General features: G+C 35.3%; 1 protein-coding gene across 9 annotated transcripts in view; it reads left to right on the top strand.

Moving 5' to 3' along the window:
* Nucleotides 1-15,044, top strand: part of LRRC49 (leucine rich repeat containing 49) — a 137,880-nt gene that overhangs the window by 108,045 nt on the left and 14,791 nt on the right. For all 9 annotated transcript variants that reach the window (XM_014848223.3, XM_014848222.3, XM_070498953.1 and 6 more), the window contains 2 exons: nucleotides 2,231-2,340; nucleotides 12,606-12,759. In XM_014848223.3, coding sequence (XP_014703709.1) covers nucleotides 2,231-2,340; nucleotides 12,606-12,759 — 264 coding nt within the window. The remainder of the gene's footprint in view (nucleotides 1-2,230; nucleotides 2,341-12,605; nucleotides 12,760-15,044) is intronic.

Raw genomic sequence — 15,044 nt, 5'->3', positions numbered from 1 at the left:
CAGGCCTGGAGCCCAAATACCTGGAAAATCGTTTTACAGATAGTGAAGTTATTTTTCAGATCAGTTCTGCTAAGCTTGTCACAAGGGTAATCCCCCAGCTATCCAAGGACCATGTTCTCTTTAAATATTACTTTGGAAGAAAAGAGAGAAACTATGTTTCTTTCTATTGTATGGTGGAATTCCTGAGCTGAATTCAAATAATCCCCCAAAGGAAAAAATTGTTAATATGCCTTTAGTATTATTGTGATTATCTCTTAAAATTCAGAAGAGCTCCTTATTGTAGGGTGAACTGTAATCAACTTGGCCATGATAGCACCTGTATTTCCCTGCAGCTGATACACTACAAGGATCTCTGGCCTAGAACTCCAAAAATCCAGCTTACTATTAGGAGACTGGAGGTCTGTGGGTCAGTACACAAGAACCATGTGAAATTTCCATCAACCATGGGAGGCCCGTGACCAGTGTCAGCCGTCTTTTGAAGATGTAGGGCAAATCTGGAACCTTCAGATGACTGTTAATTTCTCCAGGTAGTTCTCAAGAGATTTGGTTCAGCCTTGTGTATTCTTGTATAACTTCTTAGTATTCCCCAGAGAGGTCCTGAGTCCCTGGCCAGATCTAATAATTAGTCCCAAAGGTTTCCAAAGCTAACTGGACTGGAAATAGAATGGTTATTTTGGCTCTAGGTGAGTAATTCTCCCTCATTAATGGCAGAACTGTTATCCTGATTAACCCTAAATAGTGTATTTAGACATAGTGATCTAGACATAGATCACTGCCAGAGGTGTACTAATTATTAGAGAACCTTGAAATAGAAGGGAATAGTATAATATAATTATATAAAGTAGAGAAGAATTAGAAAGAACCAATATAATTTATTCTGATTTAAACTTCCAAAAATGTCAACGCAAGGGATATTTCACCCTTTAATAAAAGACGTAAAATAAAGCTACTTATCTCATCCTTGACAATATAATATTATACTATATTTCTACTTCTCTTTGTATAAAAGAAAATGTATTGCTTGAGGTAGAGTTAAACTGAATTATGAGCAACAGGAAGAAAAGATGAAGTAGTGACCTGCACTGGCCACTAGGTGACTATATTAGACCAAACAACTTGGTTGTCAGCTAAAGAGGGATCTGAGGGAGCAGCAGTCCCATTAACTACGAAGGTCTAGGGAAGGGAAGGGAGTGAGTCAGTCTGGACTGATTCATGTGTATAAGATGCTTGGGTTTATTCTTCAGAAAATGCCTGTGAGGTGTATTACAGCTAGCATTAAGAATGAATTTTTTAACGATCCAAAATCTAACTACACCAGGGTTTCTCAGCCTCAGCTCTGTTGATGTTTTGGGCCAGATCATTCTTTGTTGTGGGAGCTGTCCTATGCGTTGTCAGATGTTTAGTAGCATCCCTGGCTTCTACCCACTAGATGCCAGTAGCACCCGTCCACCAGTTGTGATAACCAAAAATGTCTCCGGATGTTGCCAAACGCTCCCTATGGGCCAAAATGGCCACTGATTGGGAACGGCTGAATTATACAGACAAACGAATAGTATTTAAAATGCAAGCAACCTCATTTTATATTAAAGAAAATGTGCCCAGATATTAATGTAAGTCCTGCTTTTAGCTTTTAGTACTTTCTTGGTTAACATGGAAATGATCCCTCACAGGGAACACCTACGACAATTTATTCCTTGCGGGGAGAAAGAAAAGTGTAACTTCAGAATGAACAAGAGTGTCCTTGCTAGTACAATGTTCTATCTCTCAGGAAGGCACAAAATTATCCTTATAGGAGCAAGGCGTGAACAACACCTTGGCTTACCTTTGACACATTATTGAAATGAATCTGTTCCATTGAACTTGAGAATTTCCTCCCAGCCCCCCAAATCACTCTACTCCAAGAAGCCATAGGGTTTCTGAAAAAAAAAATCGTTAAGAATTTAAAGTATCTCAGGTATAATTCTCAGGAAACATGGCTTCTAAGTCAGAGCTAACTCATCACCTCTCAGTCGTCCTCCATTACCATGAGCTACATTTGTACATCTTCATTTTAATTAAGCTCAAGGAAGAAAAAGAAATATCAATGAGAACTCTCTTCTTACAGCCCAGGAGAATGTACTTTCCTGGACTAAAAGAAAATATTTAATCTGGACTTTCTTTGGAATTATGCTAGTTGTATCAAGCTAAGAGACAGTGTCATTTTGGACTCCTCTCCATTGTATCCCTTCAGGTGACACAGAATGATATGATAATGGCTGAAAGGCTCTTTGGAATCCTAGCACATGTAGCATCTTCTGAGTTACCCCAGTACCGTCTGATTTCAATTCTGGGTGATGCCAGGTAACCTTTAATTTCTATAGTTTTGTAGAGTTACTGTTGCACTAGAAAAAGGAAAGAAAGGAGACTAATCAAGAGGCTAGTCTGTAGTCCAGGAAAGAGATCATAAGGGCCTGAACTAAGACAGTGAAAATGGAGAAGAGGATAATTTGAAAAGTACTTAGAAGAGGTGTACCTGACAGAACACACTGACTGACAGGATGTGGCATGGAGGGAAGGAGGAAAGTCAAGGATGGTGTGTCAGTTATAGATAAGAGAATTCACTCTGGCTAGAGCCAGCAGAAAACAATTGATATACAAAGAATTAGTTGTCTACAAAATCATTGGAAGGATTGGAGAAGCAGTCTCTAGACTAAGCCTCCAGAGATGACTCCCAGAATGATACCACAGAACCAGCCCACCAAGGAAACTGTCACTTTTGCTACAGTCGGGGAGCTGGGTGATCAGGAGACTGTTTATTGTCCCAACTGCAAGCTGCAGGATTGTACCAGTTTAACTACATTGGGGATCAGGAAGTTTCCCACTCTGCTCTCTAGAACTTGGCTCCAAAGCCATGTTGCCCTGCTGTAATTTATACCAACAAAATGGGTTTCTTGTGTGCTACTCCTACTTCCCCACTTAGCTCAGTTCTGATTTCAGTCTTACCCAAGTGTATCTGATTGGTGGAATCTAAGCCCCATAAAAATCCGTAGAAGCATTCTGAAAAAAAATACCAAGGGAGGTACTGCTACAAAAGGAACAGGAATGCAAGAAGTAGGAAGCAATGAATTCAAGAAATGATGCTGTGGAAAGAAATCAGTGAAAAATAGAGTTGTCTAAAAAATATTAATGCATAATGTAAAAAAATTTTCATAACCTTAGAATTAAAATTCCAGAAAATCCTAAGAGAAAAGAAGTTAAAGTTTGCTAAGTTCCTTTCTCTGTTTGGGAGAGATAATAGGTATTAATTAATACCAGAAATTATTAAAAAATACATGTTTAACTATGTGTATTAAAATTTTAAGGGCTACCATTAGAATAAAAGATGAGATGTACAATTTCTAAACCACTAAAAGGCAAAAACACTGACCAACAAAAAGCAGGAAGGGAAGAAAAAAGAAAAGTAAACAGGTCAGTTATCACAATAAATATTAATGAATGAAATTCTCCTATTAATAAATAGTAGCTCTCAGATTGGGTTAAAAATTGAGTTACAAGTTGTGTTTGAGAGACCCCTAAAGAAAGCAATATGTAGAGGTTGAAAATAAAGGGATGGAAAATATATAATTGGCAAATAGAAACAACAACAAACAGATATGGGAATGTTAATATTAGTGATAATAGAATTGATGACAGCAAACACTACAGTCATCCAAAAAAGATAATAATTATGAAACAATATAACCAGGATCATAGCTTCTAAATATTATCAACAAAACAAGTTACATTGACAAATTCACAGTTATTGTGGTAGATATTAATCTATTTGATCATTAGATCAAATAAATCAAAATAAAAAAGAATATGGAGGATTTGAGTAACACAGTTAACACACTTTATTAAATAAATGTATTTAGAATTTTTTTCCTAGGACCTTATTCCCAATTCAGAAAAATATATATATATTCTATTCAAACACCTATGAAATGTTTGCAAAAATTGAACATATATTAAGCTGAAAGAAAATTTCCATGTATCCCAAAAAGCATACTTATGCAAATCACTTTCTCTAATCATAATATCATAAAATTAGAAAATAATGAGCCAAAAACATATCCAGTTGTAATTGGAAAGTCAAAAAAACAGGAGAAGCAAGTTCCCAGGAAAAAAAATACATGTGCCTTTAAACTTAAAACAAGATGTTTGACCTCAATCCAAGTTATAGATGTGAAAATTTTAAAACAGTGAGATAACTTTGTGAGGAAAGACTAAGAGTTTGATGACACACAGCATGATGAAACAGGATTCTTAGGCATTGTTGGTGGTAATGAAAGTTGATGCAACCTTTTCACAGCAATTTAGTAATACCTAAAAAATTTTAAATGTATATGCCCTTTGACTTAGTCATTTCCCTTAAAGGAATATTCTACAGATAGTTTTTTACATGAGCATAAATATATGTGTCCAAAGATTCCATTGCAGCCAGTGTTTATAATAACAAAAATAAGAAAACTCACTAAATGTCCATTAATAGAGAACTAATTACTTGCAGCTCTAAAAATAATTAGAGATTCCATTATGAAACAATCTTTAAAATGTCTTAGAAAATAAAAGTACAAGATATAGAACAATTGTATAGTATGTTGCAATTTGTGAGAAATAGGGCATTTATGTCAGATATCCTTGTGTAATTTAAAACTATTTAATTTTTTTTTCAATGATTGCCTCTAGGAGTTGAGCTGAAGACACTAAGTTTCCAAAGCATGTAGAAGCCTGCTTTTCACTGTATGTCTGCGTGCACTGCTGAAAGCTTTTTGGTTTTTGTACTTTTGTGTGTGTATGTGAGGAAGATTGACCCTGAGCTAACATCTGTTGCCAATCTTCCTCTTTTTGCTTGAGAAAGGTTGTCCCTGAGCTAGCATACCTGCCAATCTTCCTCTGTTTTATATATGGGATGCTACCATAGCTTTACAAGCGTGGCTTTACAAGCAATGTGTAGGTCCACGCCCAGGATTTGAACCCACAAACTCTAGGCCACCAAAGTGGAGCATGCCAACTTAACCACTGTGCCACCAGGCCAGCCCCTTTTTGTTCTTCTTTCATAATTATTATTGTAATCCTTTTTTTTTAAAGGATTTAAAAAAATACTTTAACTCTTTTGGGTCAAAGAAGAAATTAAAGTCATAAATCACATATAAATGAATTTGACAACAAGAGCACTATGTGATAAAACCTGTGAGATGTGGCTAAAACTGTACTGAGAGGAAATTATATATCTTTAATGTACTTATTAGAAAACCAGAAAGATTAGAAATTAGTGAGTCAGACTTTCAATTCAAGAAACAATTCAATTCAAGGAAAATACCAAAGTAAAGTAAAAGAAAAGGGAGGAAAGAAATTCATAAAGATAGCACACCTTTTAAAGAAGAAATTGAAAAAAGAACAGTTGACCAGTAAAAGAAAAACTGACTCTTTATATAGACAGTTTTCTAAGAAAAATCCAAGAGCTCAGCTTTTAAACTTTTAGAATTAACCAGAACATACAACAGGGAAGCCAGATGCTACATCAACACACAAAAACAATTAACATTTCCTCATGCCAATGGTAAACTATTAAAAATAGTATTAGAAAAAGTATCCCATTTACAGAGGCAATAAAAACTATAAAATACCAGGAAATCCACCTGACACAAAGTAACTATGAAGTGAACAGTGAAATTGGAAATAAAAAAGATATCTATAAAATAGAGATGTACGTTATTAATGAGTTCTAAGACTTCATGTTGGAAAGATGCCAGTTTATTCAAATTAAATACCAAATTTATTAAGTTCCCAATCAAAAATCCCAATGTCATTTCTCAGGAACCTAAATAAGATGAATTTTGTATTTTAGGAAGGTATTCATCATCCCATGTTTATGAAAATATTCTGCTGTGCTTTCTAATACTTTCATAAGGTTTGAAACATTTAGTTCACAAAAATTTTGAAGTTTTATGTAATAAAAGACATCATAAAGTCAAAAGACATGAGCAGACAAGGAGAATATATTTGCAACATATTTAACAAATTTTTGTCTTTTTTTTTAAGATTTTATTTTTCCTTTTTTTCCCCAAAGCCCCCCAGTATATAGTTGTGTACTTTTAGTTGTGGGTCTGTCTAGTTGTGGCATGTGGGATGCCGCCTCAGCATGGCTTGATGAGCAGTGCCATATCCGTGTCCAGGATTCGAATTGGTGAAACCCCGGGCTGCCTGCTGAAGCAGAGTGCACGAACTTCACCACTCAGCCGCGGGGCCAGCCCCCATATTTAACAAATTTTTAAAGAAGTTCTACAAATTTAGTAAGAAAAAGACAGTCAACACAATAGAAGAAAAAAAGGGGTAGCATATGAGTAGAGAGGTCATAAGAATGGCCCGATTAGATAAGAAAAGATCGAACTCACTTGTAATCAGAGAAATACAAATTAAGTTAAAATAATGATATGCCATTTTTGCCAATGAGATTAACTTAAAATTTTTAAAAACAACAATATCAGGGATTTATTAGTATTCAGGGCAACATACTCTCTACACAGTTGGTAGCAGTAAACTTGATGCAGACTTTTGCAGGGAGGTGGTTTGGCAATATCTATCATATTTTTGAACCCAGAGGTTCTAATACTAGGAATGTACCCTATTGAAATACTCACACATAGGCACAAAAGATTTATATACAAGGCTGCCATTGCTTTATTGTTTGCAGTAGCCTAACTTTGGAAAGAAATAAATGCCTGTTAATAGAAAAAGCTAAATTAATCATGATACTTATACACAATGGATGTAGTATCTATATGACACTATCTACATTACAGTCATTATATGACTGTAAAAAAAGAAGAAAAAAAATTGAGATAGATCTCCTGTTCTGCCATGAAATGACCCAGAGACAGATAGTTAACTGAATAAAATAAAGCATAAAACAATATTTATTTTATGACCCAATGTTATTATTAAAAGCAACAGAATAAATATGTTTGCATATAAATATAGAGGCATAGAAAGGGGGCTGAAAGGATGAACACTTGGAAGGGTATGGATGTTAGGAGTGGTGGTGGTGTAGTTGAAGAGCAGTTTTCAAGTTTTACGCTGTGTGTCTGTACAATTTGAAACTTTTCATTGAGAATGTATTGGACTTCTTTTTCTGAAAACAGTGAGTTAGATTGTTTTGACCATCGCTGGCATTAAAAACAACTAAAAATGCCAGATAAAATAAAAACTGTATAAACATGTCGAAGAGCTGACAAGGTATAACATAATTACTATGCCAAGATCTATGGGAAAATTAGAACATTGAGAAGTAAGGTGGGCACAGAGACTGTGTTTGACCTGAAGGCATTTCAAGGAAACGTAAATTTTGGTTTGCCAGCTGTAAAGAAGGAAGGATAGGAATCAAAGCCCAAGACACCATCTAAAGTGGCGAATATAAATTGAGATCTTCCCAAGGTTAAGCTAGATCACCTATGGCTACACAATGAGAGTAAGAGTGTGTCAGAAATAGGGGCTGGCCCCGTGGCCGAGTGGTTAAGTTCGCGCACTCCGCAGCAGGCGGCCCAGTGTTTCGTTGGTTCGAATCCTGGGCGTGGACATGGCACTGCTCATCAGACCACGCTGAGGCAGCGTCCCACATGCCACAACTAGAAGAACCCACAACGAAGAATACACAACTATGTACCGGGGGGCTTTGGGGAGAAAAAGGAAAAAATAAAATCTTTAAAAAAAAAAAAAAAGAGTGTGTCAGAAATAAATCTACCCTTTCTCCCCACTCTCAGGATTTTCTAGGGAGTGTTGCCTTCATATGAGCAGAAAAGGGGTAAAGTGGTCTCTAAGAAGTTGTAACCAAAAACCAGTTTTCATATAGATTTGCAGCCTGAATTCATAATATTTGGATAGTTTAAAATAATATCAAAGTTTAGACAGTACTATCTCTAGATACCTGGGAAAAGAAAATGCAGCTCCTCTCTGGAGGAGGTTGCTTTCATCCTATCTCAGAGAATCCCATGGATAAGTTTTAAGGACAATGACCAGCACACAATGAAGAAACAAAACAAAACAAAACCATCACACAGAAAAATAAGGCACCATATGTAAGAACTAGAAGCAAAAAAATAGACTATAGAAACAGACCTATGAATATTTTGGATTTTGGCATTATCACACATAGATTATAAAATGACTATGCCTAGTATATTTCATGATATAAAAGACAAAGTTGAAAATATCTGGAGAAAACAGGACATTTAAAAAAGTGATCCAGCAGATCTGAAAGGAAACCAAAGGAAGTTCTATAGATGAAAAATATAATAAGCAAAATTAAAACTTAATTAAGAAATTTAATAGCCAATTAGACACAGTTGAAAAGAGAATCAATAAACTGGGAGATAGTCTAGAGAAAATTTTGTAGAGTGCAGCACAAAGAGAAAAGAAGAACATATAGAAAAACAATTAAGAAATTTTGGAGCTGGAGTAAGTTAGAAACTTGATTGGAGTTCCAAAAAGACACAATAGAGAGCATGGGATAGAGACAATATTTAAAGAGATAATGGCTAAGAATTTTTCAGAACTGGTGAAATACACTAATCTACACATTAAGGTCAATCAATTCCAAATTTGATAAATAAAAAGAAGTACATACCTACTCACATTACAGTGAAACTATAGAATACCAGCTATAAGTGAAAAATTTTTGAACAACCAGGAAAAGAGAGGTTATCTTCAAAAGAGTGCACATCAACAATTGACCTTATAACAGCAGTATGGGGAGCCAGAAGACAGGACAATGAATGATATATTCAATATAATGAAGGAAATCAATTGCCAACCTAGAATTCTATACAGAGCAAAAATATCTTTTAAGAATGAAGTTGAAATAAAAACATTTTAAAACAAAATAATAAAAACAAAGCCTAAGAGATTTCCCATAGTATTCCTGCACTAAAAGAAATTATAAAGCCTGTAATTATGGCGGAGGGAAAGTGATCCCAGAAAGTCTGACATGCAAGAAGAGCTAAAGAGCAAGGAAAGTGGGATAAATTTGTGGACTAAATCTTAATAAACATTGACTGTATAAAGTAACATTAATAATGTGCTGTGGGATTTAAAAATATAGAATTAGAATACACTCCAACAGTAGGGGGTTGGGGTTGGGAAGGGGTGAATGGAGACATGGTAATCTAGGTCCTTGTATTGTCTGGGATGGAGATACAGTAATTAAGTTTAGATGTTAGTAAGTTAAGAATGCATGCTGTAATGTCTGCGGTAACCAAAGAATAATAGAGTATATAGCGTTCAAGCTAGTAAGTGGGAGCAGTGGGGAGGGTTAGGGAGAGGATAGGGAGAAGACAAAGAGAAGAAGAAACATAGAACATGTGGATCAAATAGAATGAAAATAAAATGTCAGATTTAAGCTAGATACTACTGTATCAGCAATTATGTTTGTACCAAAACTCAGTGGCTTCAAACAAGAAGTCTTTTCCCTCCTGAGTCTACAGATCAGCTGGGTGGTTCTTCTTCCCTCATCTGGGGCCCTCATGTATCTGCAGTCGCCTGTGGGTTGGGTAGGCTGCTCTGCTGATCTGACCTGGACTCTCTCACTTGTTTGGGGGTTTGCCGGCTATAGGCTGGTCTAGGAAGACACAACTTGTCTCTGCTCCACATGGTCTCTTATACTCCAGAAATCTGCCTGGGCTTGTTTTCATGGCAGAGGCAAGATTTGAAGAGAGAGCAGAAACATGCAAGGCCTCTTGAGAACTAGGGTAAGAACTGATACACCATCATTTCCCACATTGTTAGTCAAAGCAAGTCACAGGGTAATATTTAAGGGACTTGGAAGTAGACGTTACCTAACTTCAAAATCACATTGTCAGGGACATGGAGTCAAGGGAGCCATTAATTATGACCATCAATATAATCAATCTACCTCAATGATAAAATGTAAATGTTCTAATTGTTCTGGTTAAAAGCCAAAGATTGTCAGACTGAATAAGAAAATGACATTCATATCATACACTGCTGGTGGGAATGCAAACTGGTGCAGCCACTATGGAAAACAGTATGGAGATTCCTCAAAAAATTCAAAATAGAAATACCATATGATCCAGCCATCCCACTACTGGGTATCTACCCAAAGAACTTGAAATCAGCAATTCCAAAAGTCCCATGCACCCCTATGATCATTGCAGCATTATTTACAATAGCCAAGACGTGGAAGCAACCTAAATGCCCATCAACTGATGATTGGATAAAGAAGATATGGTATATATACAATGGAATACTACTCAGCCATAGAAAAAGGATAAAATCATCCCATTCATGACAACATGGATGGACCTTGAGAGTATTATGTTAAGTGAAATAAGCCAGATAGAGAAAGACAGTTTCTGTATGACTCCACTCATATGTGGAAGTTAAACATGTAGACAAAGAGAACAGATTAGTGGTTACCAGGGGAAAGGGGGGATGAGGTAGACACAAAGGGTGAAGCGATGCACCTACAACATGACTGACAAACAATAATGCACAACTGAAATTTCACAAAGTTGTAAACTATCATAATCTCAATAAAAAGTTAAAAGAAATGAAGTTCAACTATATTTGTTACAAGAGACACATCTAAAATATAAGGTTACAATATGGAAAAAGACAACATCAATACTAATCAAAATAAAAACTGTAGGACTAAATAGACTAAGATTAAAAGCAATACTAGAAATAAAGAGGATCATTTCAAAATGATAATAGGTTCAGTTTGCCAGAAATATAAAAATAAATTTGCTAATTTAATTGGTATGCACCTATTAGCATAGCCTTAAAAACTTATAAGGCAAAAATTGACAGCACTACAAATCCACAATTACAGTGGGAAGTTTCAATATACCTCTGAGTGATTAATAGAAAAAAAGATATAAAATATTTAAACAATATGATTAACAAATTTGACATAATGAATATTTAGAGAACATTACCCCCAACAACTGTAGAATGTACATCCTTTTCAAGTCTACACGGAATATTTATAAACATTGACCAGATACTATCCATAAAGCAAACATCAACAGATTCCAAAAGATTTACTTGGACCATGTTCTCTGTTCAAAATGCAATTAAAAGCTTTAATTCAATTACAAAATGTTAGCCAGGAAAATTAAGAAACATTTCTAAATAACCCACAGGTTAAAGACAATTTCATAATGGAAATTTGAAACTACCTTGAACTGAAATATAAAAATAGCACATTTCAAAACTCGTAGGATCAAGTTATAGTGGTGCTAAATGGAAACATTTTAGCCTTGAAATAGGTATATTAGGAAAGAATAGAGGCTGCAAATGAATGAGCTAAACGTTTATCTAAAGTTAGAAAAAGAACAGCAAAATATCCTGAAGAAAGTTAAAGAAATAATGACATTATAAACAGAATTAATGAAAAGGTGATTATTTGAAAAGACTAATAAAAGTAATATAAAATATATGTGTACATTGCTTTTGTAATTAAAAAATCAATACAGAAAATAAGTGCAGGTAAGATCTATATGTTATTTCTTTCTTTATAAAAGTGAAAAAATTATACTACTTAAAGATCCAATCAAAAAGATCGATTAGGTAAATTGTGATCTACATCACAATTGAGTTTTATTTATTCATTAAAATTATTAATTTTCTAATCTCAGCTTTTTACAAAAATTCATAGAAAAAGTCTGGAAAGAAATATATCAAATGTAAACAGTGTTATAGATTTATATAGATTTATGAGGTATACTTTATCAATGATTTTTATCTATTCAGGCTTTTCAAAATTTGTACTTAAAATTTCTAAAACGATTGTGTTATACTTTTAAATTGGGAAAAGGAAGATATTTTAAAAGATATATTCCTCTTCTGCTCCCAGTCTTCAGTTCACAGTTCACGGTAAAGTAGTCACATCACTTCATGTAGAGACACGCTAGTGGTGGAAGCCAGAATGCGACCTTCCTGGAGGATGAGTTGCAGTCCTCTGCAATTCGAGGCTGAAGGGTCTGTAAGGGATGCAAGGAGCACTACTTATGTTCTTCATCATCAAATGAGGCTTCCTTTTTCATTGCTTATCTCCTACTGGGATCTTGCCCTGATATGCTAACAGTTGGAGGTATTTGGGTTTTTGTTTGTTTTGTTTTTGCCTATACTTAAACCAGTATCCCCTCCCATTTTCTACCTATGAGTAATACTACTGAGCTGCATAATGGAATTATGAACTATTTGTATGATTTATGAGATATGAAGATTTTGAAAGTTTGGCCAACTACATCTTTAATAGAGTTGTTTTGTGCTCTGTGATTATTTTATTTTTATGTTGATTATTTTTTTAAGGTAGAATTTTTTCACTTTAAAAATGCTTGAGAGATTTACGTTGATGATTGGTAGTTATGAATCAAAAGAATTTGGGTTGAATAGCTTCATTAGTAGAAAGATTGAGATATTGAACTGACTCAAAAAATGATAAACTCAAACTCGTAAACAAATATTGAAAAGAGCATATGCTCCCCTATAAAGTCAACAAAAATAGACATATTTTAATAAATCTGATAAGAAACTCTCTAAATCTCTTTACTGTCTTTCTACAGGAAGAAGCAGTTCCGGTATCTGCTAGAAACCAAAGGGAAAAAACCTGGTATTGTCAGTGAAGAAAATAATGATAGCAAAAGACTTGTAGGAGAAAACACAAATCGTGCTACACTTAATTATACCACAAGAGACTTTTATAATGAAAAGTTAGAGGTAAAGCTACCATTGATCTTTGGAACCCAGTGCCTGCATATATCCCATGTGGCTTGGGACTTGGCAGTTGTACAATTCTCCCTTAATCAGTTAAGATAAACTTGTTCTGGAATGTTAGCCAGCCTTATGTACAAAGCTGAGGGCAGTGGGCACGAAGGCTTTAGGAAGAAGTAGAGCTCATAGTTCCAATGTCTTTATTTTAGCAGAAAAAAATGTTCAAAAGACATCTGTACCAAAAATCTAGACCAAAGTAGGCCTAAGGGTCCTGAGCTCCCTGAATTAAGAAAAGGGTTATAGGCTTGCTGAGAGGGCTTAACTAACCCATGCTAGCCTGGCAGAGGATGCAACAGAACCCCCATTTCTGTTCTCTTTGCCTGAGTCCTTGATGTTTTAATTCACTTCTTTCATTCCTCCTACACCATTAAGTTCTGTATTCTTAATCAGGTAATATAATTTTGATCTGTTCTGTTTCTACTGTAGCTACTTAGTCAGAAAAGCTGGAATCAATTCTTTATTTCTTTATGTGTTCAGAGGTTTATTGGGGGAATACAATGTTAGGGTGCTGCGGGAGCTACAAAGAAGAAAAGCATGCACTGCCTGCCTTGATGGAGCTCATAAGGAAGCTGAAGAAACAGGTCATCTAATTATCAATAGAACGCTAAATTCTATAAGAGACTTTGAGGAGACTGAAGGGCAAATGAGCAAGACAGAGCAGGCAGCATTGATTGAGCATCTGTGACTTATGTGCAAGGCACTGTGAGTTATTTATATATTTTTTAACTCATATATATTTATATAACCCACACAGGTTTTATATATATATATATAGAAGTGAAATGGCCAGGCAAGTGGTTTTCAAATGTTTTTAACAGTGGTGGGGCTCTTTATTCAAACCATATTGTAGCATGAAAATCCAGTATGTCAAAACAAAGCAAAAGAGCAGAGCTGCTGTTGTTGTAGAGGGAAAGTAGAGGGTTCAGAGCTTCATCTGACTGGATCTTCTCTTCTTGTCCTTTCCCCTCACTTCACCCTTAATCCTGAAGCATCTCTTTGGAACCCATAGGGCTCTAAGGATTACAGCTTGAAAATCACTTGAAAACTCAATGCAGCAATATTTTTTATAGCATCCTAAAAGATGTTCAGACTCTGCTTTAAATTCTTCTAGGACAAGAAAGGCCACTGCTTCGTGAGGTACCTTTATATCACTGAATAACTCCAACTGTGAAAAGATTCTTACATATTAAGCTAATAACTTTCATTTAATGACTCTAGTACCACTTTATATAGAAAAGAGGACAAGTCTCTTTCTTATGAAAACTCTTCCAATACTTTGTCAGCTAATTCTCTGTCTCATCTTAATCTTCTCTACGTTCATACTTCCACTCATTCAAAAATCATGGATTAAGTACCTATCACACACATACTTGGACTATAAGAAGTCACTGTCCTCATCCTTATGGATCTCACATTCTGATGGAGGAGATAGACACACACAGGGATAATTATAAGTCAGTATATCGAGAGTAGAGGAGGGATAGCTAACTCAGGTCAAGGGAGGCTTTCTAGAGAAGAAGCTTCCTGATGTAAGTCTTAAAGGATAAAATAAATATATGACAAAGGGCAATTCTGGAAAATAGCACAGTGTGAATAAAGGGTGTGGCAGTATAAAACAGATAAGAAGAGGCCCAGGAACTATACGCAGTTCAGTGTTGTTGAAGTACTGAGACTGAGATGGATGGTGTTAAAAGAAGAGACTGGAAGGTAGTAAGAGGGCTGTGTGAAAGAGATTGAACGTCATCTTTGGCTAATTGGGGCTTCCTGAAGTTGCCAAAAGAGGAAAAGGAAAGCCAACCTCACAGGAGTATGAGTCCTCTTCCTAAAGCAGTTGGTTCTGTGAGTCAAAAATTAATACAGTTTCTACAAGAGACATTTAGAAAAATGTCCAAAGAGCTTCATGCAAAATAAGAAGAGTTCCATAGAGAAATCTACCAACTCTTTAAGGAACAGACAATTCCAATGATTTTTAAATTGTTCAAGTGTATTGAAAAAGAAGGAAAACTTTTACATTTTTTCAGGACGGACAGCATAACACTGATTCCAAAACCTGCCAGGATTGCACAGAAAAAGAAAAGCCAGACCAGATACCTAAGAATATTGATGATGCAAAAATCTTTTAAAACTGTTATCAAGCAGAATACAGCAGAACATTGAATGAGTAACAAACATTACAGTCAAGGGCAGTTTATTCTAAGAATGCAAGGAAGATTCAAATTAGTAAATTAATA

This window comes from Equus asinus, chromosome 2 (genome assembly GCF_041296235.1).
Source record: "Equus asinus isolate D_3611 breed Donkey chromosome 2, EquAss-T2T_v2, whole genome shotgun sequence".
NCBI lineage: Eukaryota > Metazoa > Chordata > Mammalia > Perissodactyla > Equidae > Equus > Equus asinus.
Note: the sequence above shows the minus strand (reverse complement) of the source record. Positions and strands in the feature narration are given on the sequence as shown.